The sequence below is a fragment of the Sitophilus oryzae genome, unplaced genomic scaffold, assembly GCF_002938485.1.
Source record: "Sitophilus oryzae breed Bouriz unplaced genomic scaffold, Soryzae_2.0 scaffold_1512_pilon_pilon, whole genome shotgun sequence".
Lineage (NCBI taxonomy): Eukaryota > Metazoa > Arthropoda > Insecta > Coleoptera > Curculionidae > Sitophilus > Sitophilus oryzae.
The window spans coordinates 2,036,085-2,056,264 of NW_022146184.1; the positions used below are offsets into that span (position 1 = coordinate 2,036,085).

Below are 20,180 nucleotides of genomic sequence, written 5' to 3' on the forward strand. Positions count from 1 at the left end.
GCACTCGTCTCGACATATTTATACGCAGCTTTATAGATGGCAGGAACTAATATTTATATCGTTTACCTGATGATCTGATAATTACTGAATATCGTCGTAGAATTTTTATTGTTATTGTTTGTTTACCTAATGATGTAAGACTATTTCTGTCGACATATGACAAAGGTTTTAAAACATTTTGAAAAAATAATATTTTTAGCTTTGCTGGTGCCTCTCAAAAGTGGCTCACCCCTATAACTTTTTTATTTTTTCAGATAAAAAAACGAGATTTGGTATGTTAGTATACGACATAAATTAGAATTGATTGACGTATTCAATTGTTTTCGGTAACTTCCTATTTCACCGGAAATCACTACAACTTTTGATTTTTAAATGGCACCCTCGGTATTTTTTTACTTTATTCTATAGAAAATGACACTGAATCAAATGACATATCATATATCAACTTTTGAAATACCCGTTCAAAAACAAATTGTATTTTAAATTTCAATCTATAGTCCCATGGCTGCGTTAAAAACACTAATTTTTAATCAAGCGGCCTTGGAAAATTAGATTTGATCGTCTAATGTTTTTAGTGTCTTGGCCTGGCCTGGCCTGGGCATATTTTAACCGTTTTTGATCTTCTAATATTTTTAATCATATCTCAATTTTTTCAAATGGAACAAGGGTGGTTCATTAACATATTTGGAAAAAACATTTTTTTACGAATAATTTTATACCACACACTTGGAATCTCGAGTCAAATTATCGTTATGAACCGCATATTACAATTTCAAATAAACCATATGCAAAAATGTCAAAAGTTGACATATGTCCTAAACACCTTAAGTTTTCAGATACAGGATGGTATTTTTTTTTCAAAATAACTCTTATGTTCTTATAAAATTTCATATACACCTTCTATGCTTAAAAATGATTTTTCTTTGTGTACAAAAAATGTTTTTTTGTATATCTTAATTTCCATTCTTTCCAAGTAGGCTTTGAACGGCACCGGCTGTAATGCAAAAAATCTATCTAATCTGTGAGCATCAATTAAAACGAAAATAATATTTGCTATGAGAGGTGTAGAATTTTATAACAATTTAAAATATATTTAACCAACATCAGCACAGTTAAACTATATCTAATAACAATAAAAATAAATAGCAAACCAAGACATGAGATTTTGCTACAGGTGTTCGACATATCGACCGTCTTCTGTTATAGATAGACGGGGTAGTTTTTGAACGTTTCTCGCGGAATTCATTAACTCAGTGGGGGTGAAAGATACCCTCTCTTAACTGCTAAGTATTTTTAATTCTTGTCTAGGTTATACGGAAGAATAAGGAACCTTTATTCTTCCGCAAATATATCCATAGGATTAGAATCATGGGCACTAAGTCAGGCGGCCTCGAAAGTCAACGGCTGGGATCTTGGTTAGCTATTCAATTATTCTTGAAAATAGCTGCAAAAATTTGCAGATAACTTTAGCGTTCAGAGGGGGTGTGTCGTCTTGCTGGAAAAATATGTTTTCGAGTTCCATTAAGGGCAAATCATCAATAAAGGGTCCAAAGCCTACTAGTTAAAAGTGGCGAACTTTTAAAAAATCTGTATTTCGAAGGAGATTATAACAAAATATCAAGTGTGCTATATTTTTGGAAAGATAATTTTAAATTCTTTTCAGTTAATTAAAAATATAGATGGTGTCCCAAATAAAATATCAATTTTTCTGTTGATAACTCTTAAATTGTTAATTTTAAAAAAATTATACTTAAACCATTAAATTCTACGTAAAAAGGTGCTTTGGAAATGTTTTCATAGAAATACAAAATTTTCCATAGCAAAAAAGTTACAGCGATTTGTTAAAAATGCACATTTTTGAAAAACACCCCGTAACTCCGAAACGGTAACAGATATTGATGTGCGGTTTTCACCATCATGTTTTTGATGAAAATTGAGCTCCAGACACCGATATTAGTTTTCGACTATCTCCTATAGAAAAGGGTGTTTCTATTTAAAAGCGTCGAATTTGTCCCACCCTGTACATGCAGTTTTCACTTCTTCATCTCGTCATTCCTATACCTGTTTTAATCTTTGATTTTATCTAGCAAATCTAATATGGTAAGTTTTTCATGGGTGAGACTGATCGTTTAATCTTGGTCTTTCACAAAAAGCAGGATCAAGACCAAGAGTAGCGTTAGATCTACAAGACTAAGACCGACAAATAAATTATTACGCTAGACCAAGATCAAGACTCAGCATGGAATACAAAAAATGCAAGACGGTAGATGGAAAAATAATCATTATTTTTAACCAATAGCAATCGATTCTAGTGATAGAAACAGTTATGACTGTTGGGAGCCCGTCTATCAGACAGATATTTAACTAATACTCGCATATTGAGCCAAATAATTCGAATAAATTAATAGTTAGATAGTTTTTTTTTATGAAAAGTTAAATTTTCGTGTAAAAGAATGCGTTGATTTGAAAACTTATAATTTTGTTGTGATGGTGAATTGTCTCGGGTTTTGTTTTCATCATAGTTGAACATTAAGTTTGTAATAGATGCATAGAAAGCTATCTGGATAAATATTTTGCTAAAAATTATAACAACATATTTTTTTAAGTATATTGTATTTGAGTGTGTTGGTATTCGATTCCCTTTTTTTAAGTTTTATACAGTTTTTTTTTTGTTTTATACATTTTGTTAAAATTATAAAATTCTTAGGTAATCTCGACAGGCTTCTTTTCATATTCATTCCATGGCTGGGAAACTTAAATGGAAATGACAGTTCATTAAAAATAGTTTTTCCTCCAAGATGCAGAGGCGCAAAATATTAAAACTGTCAATATTAACAATGCAAATGTCAATATCTGACAATAATAAAATTTGATTTTTAACTGTCACTCAGAGACGCTTTTGTTGTGATTTTACGGTTTGATTTCGTTTTGATTTGTCGAATTATTGTAAAATTAAATTCCTTCAGATTTTTTGCCAGTATTCTGTTTTAGACAATGTTTTTTAAAAATGGTGGGACAATTTGTGTTTTGTAATAACTTTTAATTATTTTTTATCATGGAGTTTAATTGTTGTACTCCTGGTTTCCGAAGGATACAATGGTAAGTAAATTAAACATATCTACTTACAGTTATAGATTTTTTAAATTAGTACTGCTAATAAATGCTACTTGCAGAGCAGTTATTTAAATTTTTTTACGGTGCATGTAAGGAATTAAGGACGCGCGTTTTATATTAGCATGATCAGCAGATGATTACATCTGATTTAATTTGTTTTTATTATTTCAGGTCCCAAACAGAAACAAACTGGGAATCTTGCCTACACCAAAATTATATACCTAGCCGTTTCCAATTCACTTCAAAGGGAGGAAAATTATGTAAAACTGCCTGCTATTTGCTGAAAACCGCCAAAGATTAAATTATAACTGTAACAACTTAATATATACTATTTCTAGTATTTTTAATATATTTTTTAATTAATATCCGACATATAAGAACACTTTGTATGCTTTTAATTCAGTTGATTTATCGTTTATAATATGATCGACCTAATTAAAAGCACACAAAGTGTTCTTACATGTATGTCTAAATATATTTTAAATTAACTAAAACAACCCCCCTTCCCCGCACCCCTCTCTTCCATTAGTATTTCTTCCTCCGTCTACCAGAGGCGCCCTTGTATAATAAAATTGAAATGTATTATAAGTTGCCTATCTATTTAATAGTATAAATCTTTTATCTATGTGAATATTCTTAGAGATTTCCTGTATTTTATCGTACATTACCTAGCTACCAAGCAAAGCCTTGCATCTAAAATGTAATTCTGATACTAAAGGTAATCCTCTTACGTTGATATTCCTATTGAGCTTTGTAGTTGGTAGGGAACTGCTACACCTGTCTTTTGTCGTATATATTCAGTAAACGTGGTTATCGTTTTATTGTGTTCAGCGTCTTCTCATCATTTTGTTACTCGATCTTTAAATTATAAAAAAATTAAGGTAACATTTACTTACGACTTGGATGACTTGCGAGAGTTTAACTAGTATAAACTCATTTATAGTTTCATGATTTATTGAGGTAAAACCAAAAAGCTTCAAACTTTCTGTATAAATGTGATTACTTTTAGCTTGTTTTAATTTTTACTTGTATTATTTTGATTTATTTTATGTTTATTAAAATTGGTGAAGTGATAGCCATACAATACTAACCTCTACAGAAACCTAAGCAATACATCATCATTTATCATCATTCTCAGCTTATTTAACCATTTCCAATTATGGCGTAGCCTCCCTCACATGTTTGTAGAATGTTTAGGAGGGGAGTTAATCACCGCGACCTTACAGATCTATTGTGTATTCCCCTTTCTTAAGTTATAACGATTTAATACTATAAAACAAGAACGAATAATACTATAAAAAGTTTTATTTTATTACAGTAAGCACTGGAGCAAACCAATAATTAAAAAAAATAGAAGTTTATGTAAAGAGAACTATCTTGTAAATATGTACTCTTTTAAATAGAACCAGATGCTTTTTAGCGATTGGGTCCATTCAAAAACATTACATTTATGATTGGATCTTTATTCAAAAGAAACAATCAGCCCAAAATACTTGCAAACTCAAATTTCTGACTATTCAACTAGTAATATTGGAGATTGGGTAAACGATGACCTGTCTGAAAACAGTCAATTCAAAAATTTAAAGATGGACGGATCTTTAAATTCATTTTATTAGAGCTTCATTTTAACCTCCAATATATCAAAACTTCAATTTGGTGCTTGGTTTTCTTTAAATAAGCATAATCCTATTATAAACCGTTGACGCCCTGTTAAAAATCAACGACGGGAGGCAGGGGCGTAGATAGGTGTATGCTATGGGGGTGGTACTATGATTAAGTCGCAAAAAAATCACCGTCGGAATTTTTTTGTCGAATTAAAACGACGGCGATTTTTTTGTCTTCAAAAATATATAAAAACACTACTGTCCCCCAGTACCCCCCCCCCTTATCTACGCCCTTGACGGGAGGGTATACAGTGTGTCCCAGGCTGAGCGTGCATTAGAAGTTTCTACAGAACTACAATATCCAGATTGGAGATTTTTTGCACATCATTGTTTCACAATGAGATCTATCGATTAAAAATATTTTCAATATGGCGGCACCGGCGGTTTTGTTAAACAACATTCAAAAGATAATATCCTTTATAGTTCTTTTAAGGTTAAACTCCTATATAGAGCCTACTCTGAGAGAGAACCAAGCTGGTTTCCGACCGAACCACTCGTGCATTGACCATATTAACACATTGCGCATTATCATAGAGCAGTCAATAGAATTTAGGTCACCTTTATTCTTATTATTCATAAATTTCGTCAAAGCTTTTGACAGTATCCCCCATGCAATGGTATGGAAAACTCTAAAAGAAAAAGGTGTTCCGGAAAAACTAATTAATATAATCAAGAAACTCTACAGAAACACAGAATGCAGTGTGCTGCACAACCGTAGAGCCAGCTCTGACGGATCTTGATTATGCTGATGATATCTGTCTCACAACGCAATCTTTCAAAGACATGGAAGTGATGCTCAGTCGTCTAAAAACAGAAGCAGACAAAGTAGAATTAAGCATAAACATCGACTAAACAAAGTCAATGCGCATTAACACAAACAACAACACTCCATTCAATGTAGGAATCAAACATGTCGAGAATGTAACAGCGTTTACTTACCTGGGAAGTATTGTAACAGCAAACGGTGGCGCAGACGCGGATATTGTCAGCAGGATTAGGAAGGCGCAGCGAGCCTTTGGCCAACTAAAATCAGTTTGGCCAATCAAACCAAACCTCCCGTCAACTCTCCATACAAACAAAATTAAGAATATTCAATTCCATCGTCATACCAGTTTTATTATATGGCTGCGAGACATGGAGAGTGACAAAAATATCCATCAACCGTCCACAGGTGTTTATCAATCGCTGCTTGCGGAAAATACTTAAAATCTTTTCGCCAGATACTATACGTTCGAAATCTTCTGTTTTTATTTCACTAGTGAAAAGGTTTTTCAATTCATTACTTTTTGATTATTAAGTTATTTAATATTTAGTTTTAAACAGTGCCGGACTTAGACTTAGGCACTTGACATTTGGCCCCCCCCCCCATGTCATAGCCAATTTGGAAACCGAATTAAATACATTAGTATAGAACATACCGGGTGTTGCATCGTTTAATGGGGTCAAATTGCAAATTTTAATGGGGTCAATTATTGACTTCCCTAATTATTTTAGAGAATAATTCTATTGAGCTTTATTGAAGAGCACTAAAACCCACATTCAAAAGAATAACTTTAGATATTTTTGATTAGCTCGTTTACGAGTTATCGCCGATTTCTTTTTTAATATTTTTCTATTCTTATGGCCCTGTATTTACTTATGAGCACCAGTCAAGGTAAAAGATAACTGTCAAATGAAGTTGTCATTTCAGAAATTTACCTATTTAGTGCTTTATTATTATTGAAAACTCATTCCTACATCGGAAATCTTAAAGATGTTATTATAAATACAAATTAATATGAATTAAAGTAAAATAAAGTAATCAATTACAAGGTTGATTATAGTATTATTACAATATTCAATAACTTATTAATTTAGGTACTATTAAATGACAGCTTTATTTGACAGTTCTCTTTTACCTTGACTTGTGCTCATAAATAAATACAGGGCCATAAGAAAGAAGAAATGTTTAAAAAGAAATCGGCGATAACTCGTAAACGGGCTAATCAAAAATATCTAAAGTTATTCTTTTGAATGTGGGTTTTAGTGCTCTTCAATAAACCTAAATAGAATTATTCTCTTAAATAATTAGGGAAGCCAATAATTGACCCCATTAAAATTTACATGGGATTTCCTATGTCCCGCTCGACGATGCAACACCCGGTATAATTTTTAATCGAGATTAATGACTTTAACCAGGGGCGGGAAAGTGAAATAGCAAAAGCGGTTCCACCGTTTCCACGGAAATTTTAAATAAAATAGTTCCAGCCTCAGGCGCTAGGTGGTAGTGCAATTAATTTTTAGGTTAAGAAGTTGCTACTAGTTATTGCCAGATGGCGTTAAATCAGATTTTTTTTGTAGTTTCCATAGTTTCCAACGGCCATTGTCATACTATTGTCAAATTCTCAAAAAAATATTGTCGTTGTCATAGCGCCAATCATAATAGTATCAAATGATTATCTAAACGTTTTTCAAACTATAATTTGTTATATTATGTGGGTATTACCTATTATGTGTTTTAATTAGACAATTCCTTTTGTTTGTGACCCTAAAAATATAATGTAAGTTTTTTATTTTTGCTATCGTTTAAGTACCTATTTATATTTACTCCATTTACAAAACTTTAGGCGTATTACGTTGGTCATGTTTTATTATAATAAAGATGTTTAAATATTTGGCTTAAAAATAAAAACTTTAAATAATAAATAATATTTACACATGTTTGGCTTTAATTTTATTTAATAATTGTATAAATTATACTGTTAAATCTTATTTTTTACACATCACAACGATACTTGTTATTAGTATTGTTGAATTTGTGTAAAAAATAAGATTTAATAATCAAATTAAATTATATATTTTAGAGTAAAATTCAATAAATAGGCTCATTTAAAAAGCCCGCGCTTCGATCCATTTAAAACAAGCCCTACTCAATAGATGGCGCCACTTCTGTAGAACCATTTTTCAGTATGGCAGAGTCCATTCTTTTTCTAGCTAGGTATATTCTTTGACTTTAACCTTTAAGCTAATACTTTCGATAAAGCGTTTTGATAAGCCAGGCTGGGCTAAGGGTGAATATTAGGTATAGAGTGTTTGTATCAAAATTCATAAAATTTTACAGAGAATTTAAGTATGTAATAAAAAATGGTGGTACCCATTTAAAATAAGAAAGTTGCTGTCATATTCTGGTATTTCCGGAAGTGCCGCCATAATGAAAATATTTTTAATCGATAGATCTCGTTGTGAAACAGTGATGTAAAAAAAATTCTCTAGAAACGTCTAGAAACTTCTAATGTACGCTCAGCCTGGGACATCCTGTATATCTCCTGAAACGTTAAGCATTTTTTGTCCGTTAGTAAAATTTGTTTTATTAGTAAAATACCCCTGACAAATTGGTCTCAGTTGGACCAACGCAGTGGTGTTAAAAAATAACTTTTTTATTTTATAAATATGCTTTTAGTAGCAAAGAAACAGAAGATTTTTCTAGTATTGTAATATTACTAGACCCAGAAAAAATACGTTGAGAGGGTAAATGGCCTGCTGACAATAATACTGGCAAGACTATTTTAAAATTTGTTCAGAAGTTTCAGGAGAAATTATAAAATCGTTGAAGAAAATAATATATAAACAATAAATTAAATAGGTACTACTTAATTTAAAAAATGTTAGTTATGAATTAAGAAGACAAGTAAAAGCGTTTTGCAAACTTAATTACCTAATTTTCTTCTTCAACAAACTAAAATAGAATAATTTAATTATCACATAGGCTATTATTGTATTTTATAATTATCACTTTCTCTAATACGGATTTCCCATATTTTGACTATAATAAAAACTCTCACATATAGATTTAGTTTATACTAATTAAAATTAAAACGGTACTAACTTTCCATTAGGTAAAAAATCGCATTACATTTAATGGTCGCTTAATAATCCTGGTAAAAGTCTATCATAATTAGTATAAAGTATTTGTAATCGAACTTCCCCTAGGAGATGCAAGACATTGTCGTTGGTGGGGAAGCTCCTGGTCAGGTGCTGGGGGGAATCCCCCCTAGCACTTGGCTTGGTCTAAGAAGCATCTCAGTCATCGTCTTGTCCCTGACTGTAGTGTCGTGGCCAGGGAATTGCACCAAGACATATAACGATACCGGGCGGGGCTACGGACAGCCTCAACCTTGGGGCACCTGAGGGCACCCCATTGTATTTTACCCCTTACTTCTACATGCGGGGCTCTGTAGAAGTGGACCGACTGTCCCTAGCGACTCATAGGAACACTATGAGATCTGGTAATAATAGTAATAAAAACATCACCGGTGAAGCTGTGGGGAAACCCCCTAGCGACACTGGGAACAGTAACAATGAAAGTTCCAAGGGGCCAAACCCAAAGAGAACTACAGGAGAGGTGGCTGACACTTGCGTGAGACCATCCTCCGCAAGTGGCATACAAGCTACCACCTCCTCCAAGGGTCGGGAGCCTACCTCCTACCTCTAAACCCAACAGGCGACACAAGCTACCGTTTCGTCTACCCGGCCTGGGTCGTAGCTCCTCGACTGTGAGGGACACGGGTCTCCGTAGGAAGTCCTGGGACTGTATGATGAGTTATAACTCAAGAAAGGGGGACACAATAGATCTCTAAGGTCGCAGTGATTAACCCCCTTCCCACTTATCCTAATTCTAATTCTAATTTGTAATCGAAACACAATTTTTTAGGAACACCTAATAATCAGAAATATCCCAACTGCAATGAAAATTTATGGTATTTTCCGGAAAAGTTATGGTACATATATTTTAGACACTTTTGGCATTGAATTTTGTATACACTGTATGGTTTAAGATTACGATATTTATACATACATACATACTGCCATTACTCGCTGAAGAGTATTTGACACGCATCAGAAGATGGTCACGCAAGGCGTTTTCTTTCATGAGCTTTTCTGTGACTGAGAAGCCCAATAATGATGTTATCTGTCTACCGCAATCAAAAATCTCATTGCTTTGTTGCCTCTTTACTTTTTGGTTCTCGCTGTTAACTATGTTTACAATTCTTCTCCATTCCGTTCTATTGTAAGCTGCTTCCTCCCACTCATTCTGCATGTTCACCCCTTTAAGTTTTCGTGGAAAAGATCTTTGTACCTTTTGAGTTGTCCACCCGGCCTCCTCTTACTGTCTACAAGCTCACCGCAAAGCAGAGATTCTGCATACGTAACCAGTCCATCTTAAGCGGGATTTTGTGTTTGTTTATTATATTCGGTTTGTATAAATTTACAGTTTTCAGAAACAATAACAAATAGCAAATAATTAGAAAATTTGCCATCAAATAAGGTGTAGTAACTAAGTAATATATAAGAAAATCTAAATTGCTGTGCCGCAGCATTTCTTGCTGACAGCGAAAGTATCCATTATTTCGGAATCTATAAAATCTAGCGTGCTGAAATGTTGTCGGGTCAAAAGTTTAAGGTTGTAAAATGATTGTAAAAGGTTACGTAGATTTTAAAATAATTACGTGGTTTTTGTAACAATTTTCTTTTGTCTATTGTTACCCCAACTGTGCGGCGTTCTCTTCTTAATTGGAGTGAAATTGTTCAGCTGAAATAATATAAGATTTATTATGATTCTTCTATTGAAACGTTTTGTCTAAAATATTAGTTTTCTTATCTAACAGTTTTAGAATATTCAAAAAATAATAGTATTTTCAAGCTGGTGTAGTATTTTCAAGTCGGTACCTATTGTGTAAAAAGTCATTGGTACCATTGTGTACAAAATGTAAGCACAACTTATTTTTCGTAAGTAAAGGTCTTAAACTACAATAAAAGAAATATTTTTAAAAAAATATATTTTTTTAAAATAACAATTTGAAATTTAGCTATGTGCCAGATATTACATTCAAAGGCCAAAATAACATTCCTCGCATATTTTGACGTGTAATTAGTGAAAAAGTTAAAGCTTTATTTAGAACCTCCAAATAAGTGGAATAGTTCAATTCGTGTAGAAGTTTGTTCCTCTAAGATCAATGTAAGCATTTACCTACTACGTCACAATTAGTGGTAGTTATATTCAATTAGTGCAGTAATATTCGTTACACGCATAAAATTGTAGCACAGAATATCTAGTAGCTAGATATTCTGTGCTTAGAGCCTTCTTTTCTTTTTAGAAAGTCCATCTACAATTCCTTCCTTTTAGAACTTTTTGCCCCCGGGATATTTTAAATTCGGTGTCAGTAAAAGGATTAAATTTAATATTATATTCTTTTTGGTATTGTGTGGTATTGTTCCATTAATAGCTTGGCTGTTACATTCAAATTAGTTTTTACCGTAAATCCTAATAAACTTGGCCGTTTTTCCTTTCCATATTAAATGCCCAATCGGTCAAAATATTGGCCAGTGCCGATATTGAGATATTCGCATCCAAAATATAGTTTCTATCTTTTATAAAGTCTATAAACTGTTTCCATACATCATCATCATCAACCAGCCTGAAGTGTCCACTGCTGGACGTAGGCCTCCCTCAAATCCTTCCACTCTTCTCGGTCCTGTGCCACTTGGATCCAGTTTCCCCTAAATCTCTTCAAGTCATCTGACCATCTTGTCGGAGGTCTGCCTCAGTTTCTGAGAGCATCTTGTCTTGGCCGCCATTCTAGTATTAGCTTGGTCCATCTATCATCCGTTCTTCTGGCAATATGCCCAGCCCAGTTCGCTCTTTTATAACTGTACTGGGTATCTTGTCTCTTAGAGATACACCAAGCATTGCTCTTTCCATAGCTCGTTGGGCTACACGGATTTTTTCTACTTTTTCGTCAGTGTAAGTGTCTCTGCGCCATATGGAAGTACTGGCATAACGCACTGATGGAACACCTTCCTCTTTAAGCACATTGGTAGATCTGATTTTAACACATATCTTAGTTTGCCGAATGCTGCCCATGTTAGTCCTACTCTTCTTTGTATCTCGTGCGTCTGGTTATCACGGCCAATTGTTATTTCGTGCCGCAGATATTTATATGAATATACTTGTTCTATATTTGCTCCGTCTACCGAGACATTTCCACTAATAACAAGATTAGTCATTAGTTTGGTTTTTGAATAATTTATGCGTAGTCCAATTTGATCTGACGCCCGTTTAAGTGTTTTTAGCATATTTTGAGCTTCGTGTATTTTGTCTGTAATCAGCACCAAGTCATCAGCAAAACGCAGGTTATTGAGCATTTCCCCGTTAACATTAATGCCCATTTCCTCCCAGTTTAGTCTTTTGAACATATATTCTAATAGTGCTATGAACAATTTGGGGGAAATTGTATCGCCTTGCCGTACTCCTCTTTTAATACGGAATTTATTTGTGTTTTCGTGTAGCGATACAGATGCTGTTGCATGGTCGTATATATATTTTAAAAGGTTAGTATAACGGGTGTCTATACGACATTCGGCTAGGGCCTTGAATAATTTGTGTTGATCGATAGAGTCGAATGCCTTTTCGTAGTCGACAAATATTAAAATGAGGGGTTTATTATACTCAACACATTTTTCTATTAGGGACTTCACCACCAACAGATGGTCATTTGTACCGAAGTTCGATCTAAATCCAGCCTGTTCTCTTGGTTGATATTGTTCTAGTTTTAGGGAGAGACGATTTGTGAGGATTTTTGTGAATAATTTGTATGTGTGGCTCAGTAAACTAATAGGCCGATAGTTGGTAAGGTTTGTTTTGTCCCCTTTTTTATGTAATAGGATTATATTGGCATTATCCCATTCTGATGGCGTTCTTCCTTCGACAAGACATTTGTTGAATAATATTTGCAAAGCCTTGAGAACCTTTTCTCCTCCTTCTTTAATGGCTTCAATAGCTATATTGTCGTCACCGGGAGACCTATTATTTTTCATAAAGTTTAATGCCGCCGATATTTCATCTAAAGTAATATCTGGGATTTCTTCTGAGCCTTGATTCATCACAGTTGGTATGGTACTATACGAGTTTCTAGGGTTTGGGTTGTCATATAACTGCTGGTAAAAATTTTCCGTAACACGCAGAATATCTGCTCTATTTGATGTTATCTGTCCTTCTGCATTTTGCAATTTATGAATTAGTGCTCTCCCTATGCTTGCCTCTTTTTTGAAAACTTTTAATCCTTGATTTCTCTCAATGAGTTGCGTTATTTTGTTGGTATTGTGGGTTCTGATGTCTTTCCATATCTCTTTTGATATCTTCTTCTTAAGTTTCCTATAATCATCTGAGTGTTTGTTTATCATAACTCTACGTTGCTTTATCAGATCTTTAGTGTTTTGGGTTAGTTTTGTGTTTCCCTGATTATCCTTTTTAGGACAATTTTCTTTAATAGCTTGCGTTAAAATAGTTACAATGTGATTATTTATATCTTCAATTTCCATATTTTCCATTCTTTCCAGATTTCCTAAATTTTCAGCTGCCATTGCTCTATATTCTTCTGGCTTTTCTGGTGTTACCCATTTTCTCATGGTCCTCTTCCTTATCATTTTTCGTCGTTCAGATTTAAGGATAAATTCAATTCTAGTTCGAACTGTTCGGTGGTCACTTCCTATGGAGAATTCGCCCAATACTTGTACATCTCTAATTATCCATTTTTATCAGTCATGATGAAATCTATCTCGTTCTTGGTAATTCCGTCCGGACTTGCCCAGGTCCATTTTCGATTTGGATCTTAAAGAAGGTGTTCATTACATATAGTCCATTTTGCAGCGTGAATTCGATCATTTTCGCTCCTCTCTCATTTCTTTCACCATAACCATATGTACCCACGCATATTTCTGCTTCATCTTCTTTTTGTCCAGCTTTAGCATTAAAATCACCCATTAATATTGTAAATTGGGATTTGATTGATAGAGCTTTGGAGACGTCCTCATAAAATATTTCCATACATACTGGTGATTAATTATAGTGTTTTTCGGCTTACTTTCGGCAACTTTTCTTTAATTTGCACTTAAAGAATCGTTTCCAAATCGAGACATTTTTAGAATACCTATTAAAAATAATTACGCCTAGACATTCTGCGTGAAATTTCGTTCGGTAATTTTCGATTTCGATAATTTTCGGCGAAAATTGCCCGCTTCATATGGGATTTTTTGTACATGAGTGAAATATTCAATAAAGTATATGTCACTCATGGTAACTTTTATTTTCAAAAATCGCTAAAATCACTTGGAAGAAAATTATAATAAGAAGAAAAATGAAGAATTTTTCTAATCCCCTGTAGCCCCAAAGCAGAATCGGACCTATGTTGATATAAAAAATAAATATTATTTACGTGAAGAATCTCCCCATGAGAGATTTTTAAACATCCTGCATTTTTTTGTAACTAAAAATTGTCAAAATTCTTCAAGTAATTCTATCGTAAAATATAATTCATTATTATTAAGATCTTTTATCAGCATGCTTCAAAAACTAGAAAAATGGTCCAATTCAATACAATATCTTCAATTCTCATTGAACTTGTATTAAAGAAAGGAGCTTTTATTTAGTAAACTATCTTTAAGCCGGCGAGTGGTTATTGAAATCGCTTGAAATAAAGCTCAACCGAAAAGGAGTCGAGAGTAAGTTTCCCATTCGCTTTTCAATAAGCGCTGATGTTGCCGGATAGAGCACAATATGAAACTTGACATAAAGACTTTAATCGATCTGAAAGCCTTTTTAAATGCTGCCGTCTCGCGATATTTCATTCGGGGCGAGTGTTGGCACAAAGCCTAGAGTTAAATTGTGCATATGCTAGATGTTATCAATAGAACGAAATGGATCGAGAACGAAGGGATATAAAAAATAACAAATAATTTGAGATACAAGAAACTTAACAGTTCATAATTTAATAGATATTTACGATACAAGTGAGTTAACAGCATCATTATGATACGTGTGTGTAAGTTGCACAACGAGTGCGTAGCACGAGTTGTGTAACCAAACAAGTATCATAATGGAGTTAACTCGCGTGTATTGTACAGTAGGGTGGAGCGAAAAAATGAATTTTATATATTCAGTACGCCTGACTCTGTAAAGTACGGAGAACTTCAAAATAATCATTTAAAAATTAAAACGGAAATTTGTCGACGCCCTCTTCCACCGCCCCAACCACTTCACTTTTATTTTTCACATTTTCGCGCTGTGGTGGTGAAAAATAAACAGTAACGAAGAAAAATCATTTACAAAAAATATTTGTTTTAGTAAGACAAGTATTTTGCAAGCTCAGGTAGTATAAAAATAAATAATACGTTTTTCTTTCACTTTAAAACTTATTGCGTTTTTGCCCGTAAAATAGTATACTTTTTATTTGAAAATAGTTTGTGCCATTACCTATAAAATATAATGACCTTTAGGACTGACTTTTATGGGCGAAAAGACAAGACGCCCACTTTTACAGATAACAGAAAAAGGGCAATAGTAGAAGAACATGTTGTGTTGGTAGAAGAACCCAGATCAAAATATATTGGTCACATATACTTCTGGATCTTCTTCAAGTATATTAGCATATAATAACCAGATTAGAAAGAAAACTGGATCGTCCTCTTCAATGGTTTGTTTGCATGTTGCATGCTAACGAGCTTCCGTTGCGACATCTTTTATTACATCTTGACGGTGAAACATCTGGTCCCAGGGCATTTAGAGGTCCTACTTTTTAGTAGCTCTAAAAAACTGCCCATTGTAAAATTTTCCAAAATAGACTTTGAGTTACCGAATATGGAATTAAGCACCGAACAAAGATATTTATATGACATGTGTGTTTCAATAAGAAGTGGAAATTCCTCTGAAGGGTGTCAAAACGTGATTCTGGAAAATTAGTGCACTCTCGCTGGTTGACTACAGTAAACAGAATTTTGCGCCTATACGTAGCTACGTCAAATCCTGATCAGAATTTGGTACCATTCTGAGAAGAATTCTCAGAAGATTCTGAGAAGAATTCTCGATTTTTTAATAATCCGGTTTAAAATTTGACGCTGACGACTACTATGATTTAATTGAATGACAAAGTTTGCGTTATAATGAACCCTGTGTAACCAGAAAGCTGACCGTAAAACTAATAAAAGAAATGATAGAAAACCCAGAAGATTCATCTTTAGCACATCAGAAATTACTCTTGTCATACCCAAGCAGTAGAACGGGCAGGAAAGGTGGTAACTGAAGCATCCATAACGGTTTGCGGCTATGAAAGGAGGGATGGAGTCATAAGAAGCAAACTATAAATTCAAGAACATTGATGCCTAAATTTGAATCAAAAAAGAATTTTAACACCAAATAATTGTTCTTTAAGTTTATGTTATTATTTTATTTTGTTTTGTCTTCTTTTTCAATTAGTTTTTTCTTTAATACAAATATTTCCTTAAAAATTCGTCTTTTATTACTTTACCTCGTGGAGATAATCACAATAAAAATAGTGCATTCAAAATACATACCTTTTTGAGTAGAAAGCTATTGGACACTCAAGCATTATCATTTTAAAACAATCCGATTTTTTTAAAATTGGCTGTGGCGGTGGAGGGGGGAGTCGTAGAAAAAAAGTTTATATACAAAAAATACTACTATTTCCATAATAAAGCTTTCTCATACTCAGACGAGATCATTTTCAACAAAAAAAATCTGAAATTTTGGCTGTGGCGGTGGAGGGGGAAATTAAAAAAACAAAACAAAAATACGTGACGCCTTATTTTTTCATATCACAGCTATTGTCCGGTCAGGAAACTTAATTTTCGAAAACAAAAAAATTCTCACCTATATTGTCGCTCCACCCTATTGTACAGGGTGTCCCACTAAGAATAGCTCTCGACTGTATCTCGGAAAGTATTAGTATTATAAGTTTGTAAAAGGGCCGCTAGGGGGCGCAACTGCTATGGAAAATAAGCAAATATAATTTTTACAGAATTTTGACTAGATAATGGGTACTATAAAGGATAGCTTCATAATCTTCAGTAAATTTTGAATTTTTTTTGTTAGAACCATTTTCCCTTATCTGCTTAAATAAAGTGGTGGGGGAAGGTTAGATCTATCTTTATTTAAATCTTAATAACTCCGAACTGGAGGATCAGAATCCAACAAACGAGGGCTCGTTTAAAAGAGCGTTTCTTTCTCTATATTATACCATAAAAATAATAATATTAAGGTTTTGAACGTAGAGGCTAGGGGGCGCTTTCTTACAATTTAACAAACATAGCGCGTTTTTTCAAAACAATTAAATACGATAGTATATGTAATTTTAGCTGATAGTAAAGAGTAGTAAAAGCTTAAAAAGTCAGCGAAAACCGCATCTTGATATCTTCTTTCAAACCGAAGATATTAGCAAAATTTTAATAAATACCAAAAAATAAGCCCTTAATTACCTTATTTTTACAACACGGTATCAGTAGCCCTCTTGATTATGCCCATTCTAACAAAAAAATTACATAGGAACAGTTAGTTTATTTTAAAATCGACGAAATACCAGAATACCATAATACCAGATGTATTAATATCTAATAATTAAGATATTAATAACTGTGAACAAGAAACGATAATTCAGTGAAGTCAAGTAGGCTTTGGAAAAAAGTTGCTTTTGACGTAATAGTATAAACGTCAAATTGTTATTAGATCAGCATTTTAATAGTCTTAGCAGCGCTTTTTATCTTTTAATTGCTTTTTCAAAATGCCTTTATTATTTGATGTAGCTGAAGTTGTTGACAATTTGAAAAAGCAATCAAAAGATAAAAGATGCGTTTTTCGCTGACTTTTTAAGCTTTTACTACTCTTTAATATCAGCTAAAATTACATATACTATCGTATTTTTTTTTTTTTTGAAAAAACGCGCTATGTTTATTAAATTGTAAGAATGCCCCCCCTAGCGTCTACGTTCAAAACCTTATACCTCAATATTATTATTTTTATGGTATAATATAGAGTAAGAAACGCTCTTTTAAACGAACCCTCGTTTGTTGGATTCTGATCTTCCAGTCCGGAGTTATTAACATGAACATAAAACATAACCTCTTATGGACGAATACGAGATACGAATATTAGTAATTAGTATAGTACTATTAGTAGTATTCTTTCGTTTTGAACGAACTAAAAATTTTCACTTAAACTGATTTATAAAGGGAATCGACAAAGAAAGGAACGATCCGATATAGAAAAATCCAGAAATCATTGTTATTTCCTATACCACGTAGGAATAAATCAGTTTAAGTGAAAATTTGCATTTCGTTCAGAACGAAAGGATACTACTATTATTTGGTTCATTTCCATCTCACCCAAATTTCACCGAACACCTGCCGAACACTAAAATGAATTTTCTTCTTTTATCTAAATAATTATTGATTGCAACTAATAAAATAAAAAGAAATACGAACCGCACGTAAACAAGGACATACTTATATCGTTTTAGAAGAAGCTTTTATTTTAGATATGAGCTTTTCAATAGGAATTGAAACAATGATAAACTCGGCACTTTTAAATTTAAAACTTTAAATTATGGTTTAATTTATTAAACGGCTTCGGCACAGTTAATAGAATACATTGAATAAAGAATATTTTTTTTTATTTTTTATTCAGTGATAGAATATAGTATAGTATGGCAATGGTTCAGATTTGTTTAAAATAGCCCCTAGACGAGTACTAGCTGGGACGAATTTATTTTTAGGTTAAATTTATAATACTACTCTTTATATTACTAAATAATTCGAATTATTAATTCGATTGTGAAATATGAATTATTGCTAATTATTCGATGGTGAAAATAATTCGATTATTCCCATCACTAGTATTGATTGGGTCGACCGGTCAACTGCGACAAATCTGCTATATCCCCTTCCACGTCTCTTAGCGATGTGCACAGTTTCTCGGTTTATTTCATACGTTTGGCAACGTGTTTACTGTCCTCTCTTTGTTCAGTACATTATAAACGCATTGTACTCTTCTTGCATACGGAAATCTCGACCCAAGACTAACCTTTGTATAATGTTATAAATAAATTTCCATTTTTTTTACTTAAATCAGAAACTAATCAAAATACAAGCGTTTTTTTTTTTCACATGCGTTTATCAAACTTCTAATAACGCAACCTTTGTCTCATTTAACCGAATTCGTATCTCTCATAGTTTCACAGATCCCAATGTTGAGCATCGAAATTGTAACCACCCTGTAACTAGATTCTATATTCACTGATAACATGACACACGTTATTTTTAAAATAAGTATCTCAAAACGATGTATTTTACATTTTTTTTATAATTACTAATTAAATAATTCTGTTTCAGGTCAACGATACGTTGTGAGGCAACCGGACGAAGATGGATACTACAGACAAAACCAGGACTACTCTTACTCCATCCCCCGTACACCCATAGGTTTTCAAAACCGGAACTTTCGACCTCTAGACCGAAACTTCCATACCTCCGAGTTACCTATAAATCCACAACAAAACTTACCTCAATACAGACACCATTTCCTTCAAACCGAACCCAACTACAACATTGGAAACAAAATAGCCAACACTCCGGCTGGATTTAGATCATCGCCTGAATACTCCTACGAGCAAAGTTTCCCCGGCCGGTTTCCTCAAGGAGAAACGTTTTTAGGTCAAGTAACCTTAAATAACCCTTTAGAAAAACCAGAATCTTTGAAAAGAACCCTGGAAATCAATAGCAACGCCTTTGATGGAAACCAAAGAGGTTCAAAATCTCTTTCGACTGGTTCGAGGAATGGCGTATTGGTGGATCGATTAAGGGGTTTGCCGAAATTGGGTAAAAATCCTCCAGTTTTTCAGTCGAATAAGGAAAAAAATGCTCTGGATTCCAAAGATGATGTTGAAGAAAGTGAAGTGGAAGAAGAGAATGACGAAGGGAAAGATAATTATGATAAATCCGTCAAGGAGAACACTAATGATTTGAACAAAGATGAGGAATACTACGATGATGAACAGGATGAAGAATATGACGACGAAAGCGAGGTAATTGATTAATATTTATACAGGGTGGTCCGAACTGTATTCCGGAAACTTCTCCCAAAATTTTGATATGCTTTTGTTTTGATTTTTGCGTTCAATTTTTGATTAACATCAATATTTGTATGAAAATTTGTGTCTGAAATTTGATTTTTATGTGACAATATGACTCCTATTTGTGTTTACATGTGTTTTAGCTGTTTTGAAGAGTAATAACTTTTCATCCGTACCTGTACAAAACTACTGAGTGAATTATAAAAAATATACATTTCCGTGATTTTTTGCGTAAAAAATGTCTTGGGAAAAATCGCTACTAGTCGTCTTATGGAGTTTGCTGGTGGTCTATTATGATGTGCAATCAAAGTTATTTTTTTAATTTCCCTATATTTATTATTAAACACAGTTATTTAACTGAAATTATAAATTTGAGAAGTTTTTATTTTTTTAAATTAATCATAAATTTTTCTTAGAAAAAATGATGACAAAACAGTTTCTGTTGAAC

General features: G+C 33.3%; 1 protein-coding gene across 1 annotated transcript in view; it reads left to right on the forward strand.

Moving 5' to 3' along the window:
- LOC115878467 (mucin-5AC) overlaps positions 1 to 20,180 on the forward strand; it is a 239,996-nt gene that overhangs the window by 162,516 nt on the left and 57,300 nt on the right. The window contains exon 2 of the mRNA XM_030894985.1: positions 18,993 to 19,684. Coding sequence (XP_030750845.1) covers positions 18,993 to 19,684 — 692 coding nt within the window. The remainder of the gene's footprint in view (positions 1 to 18,992; positions 19,685 to 20,180) is intronic.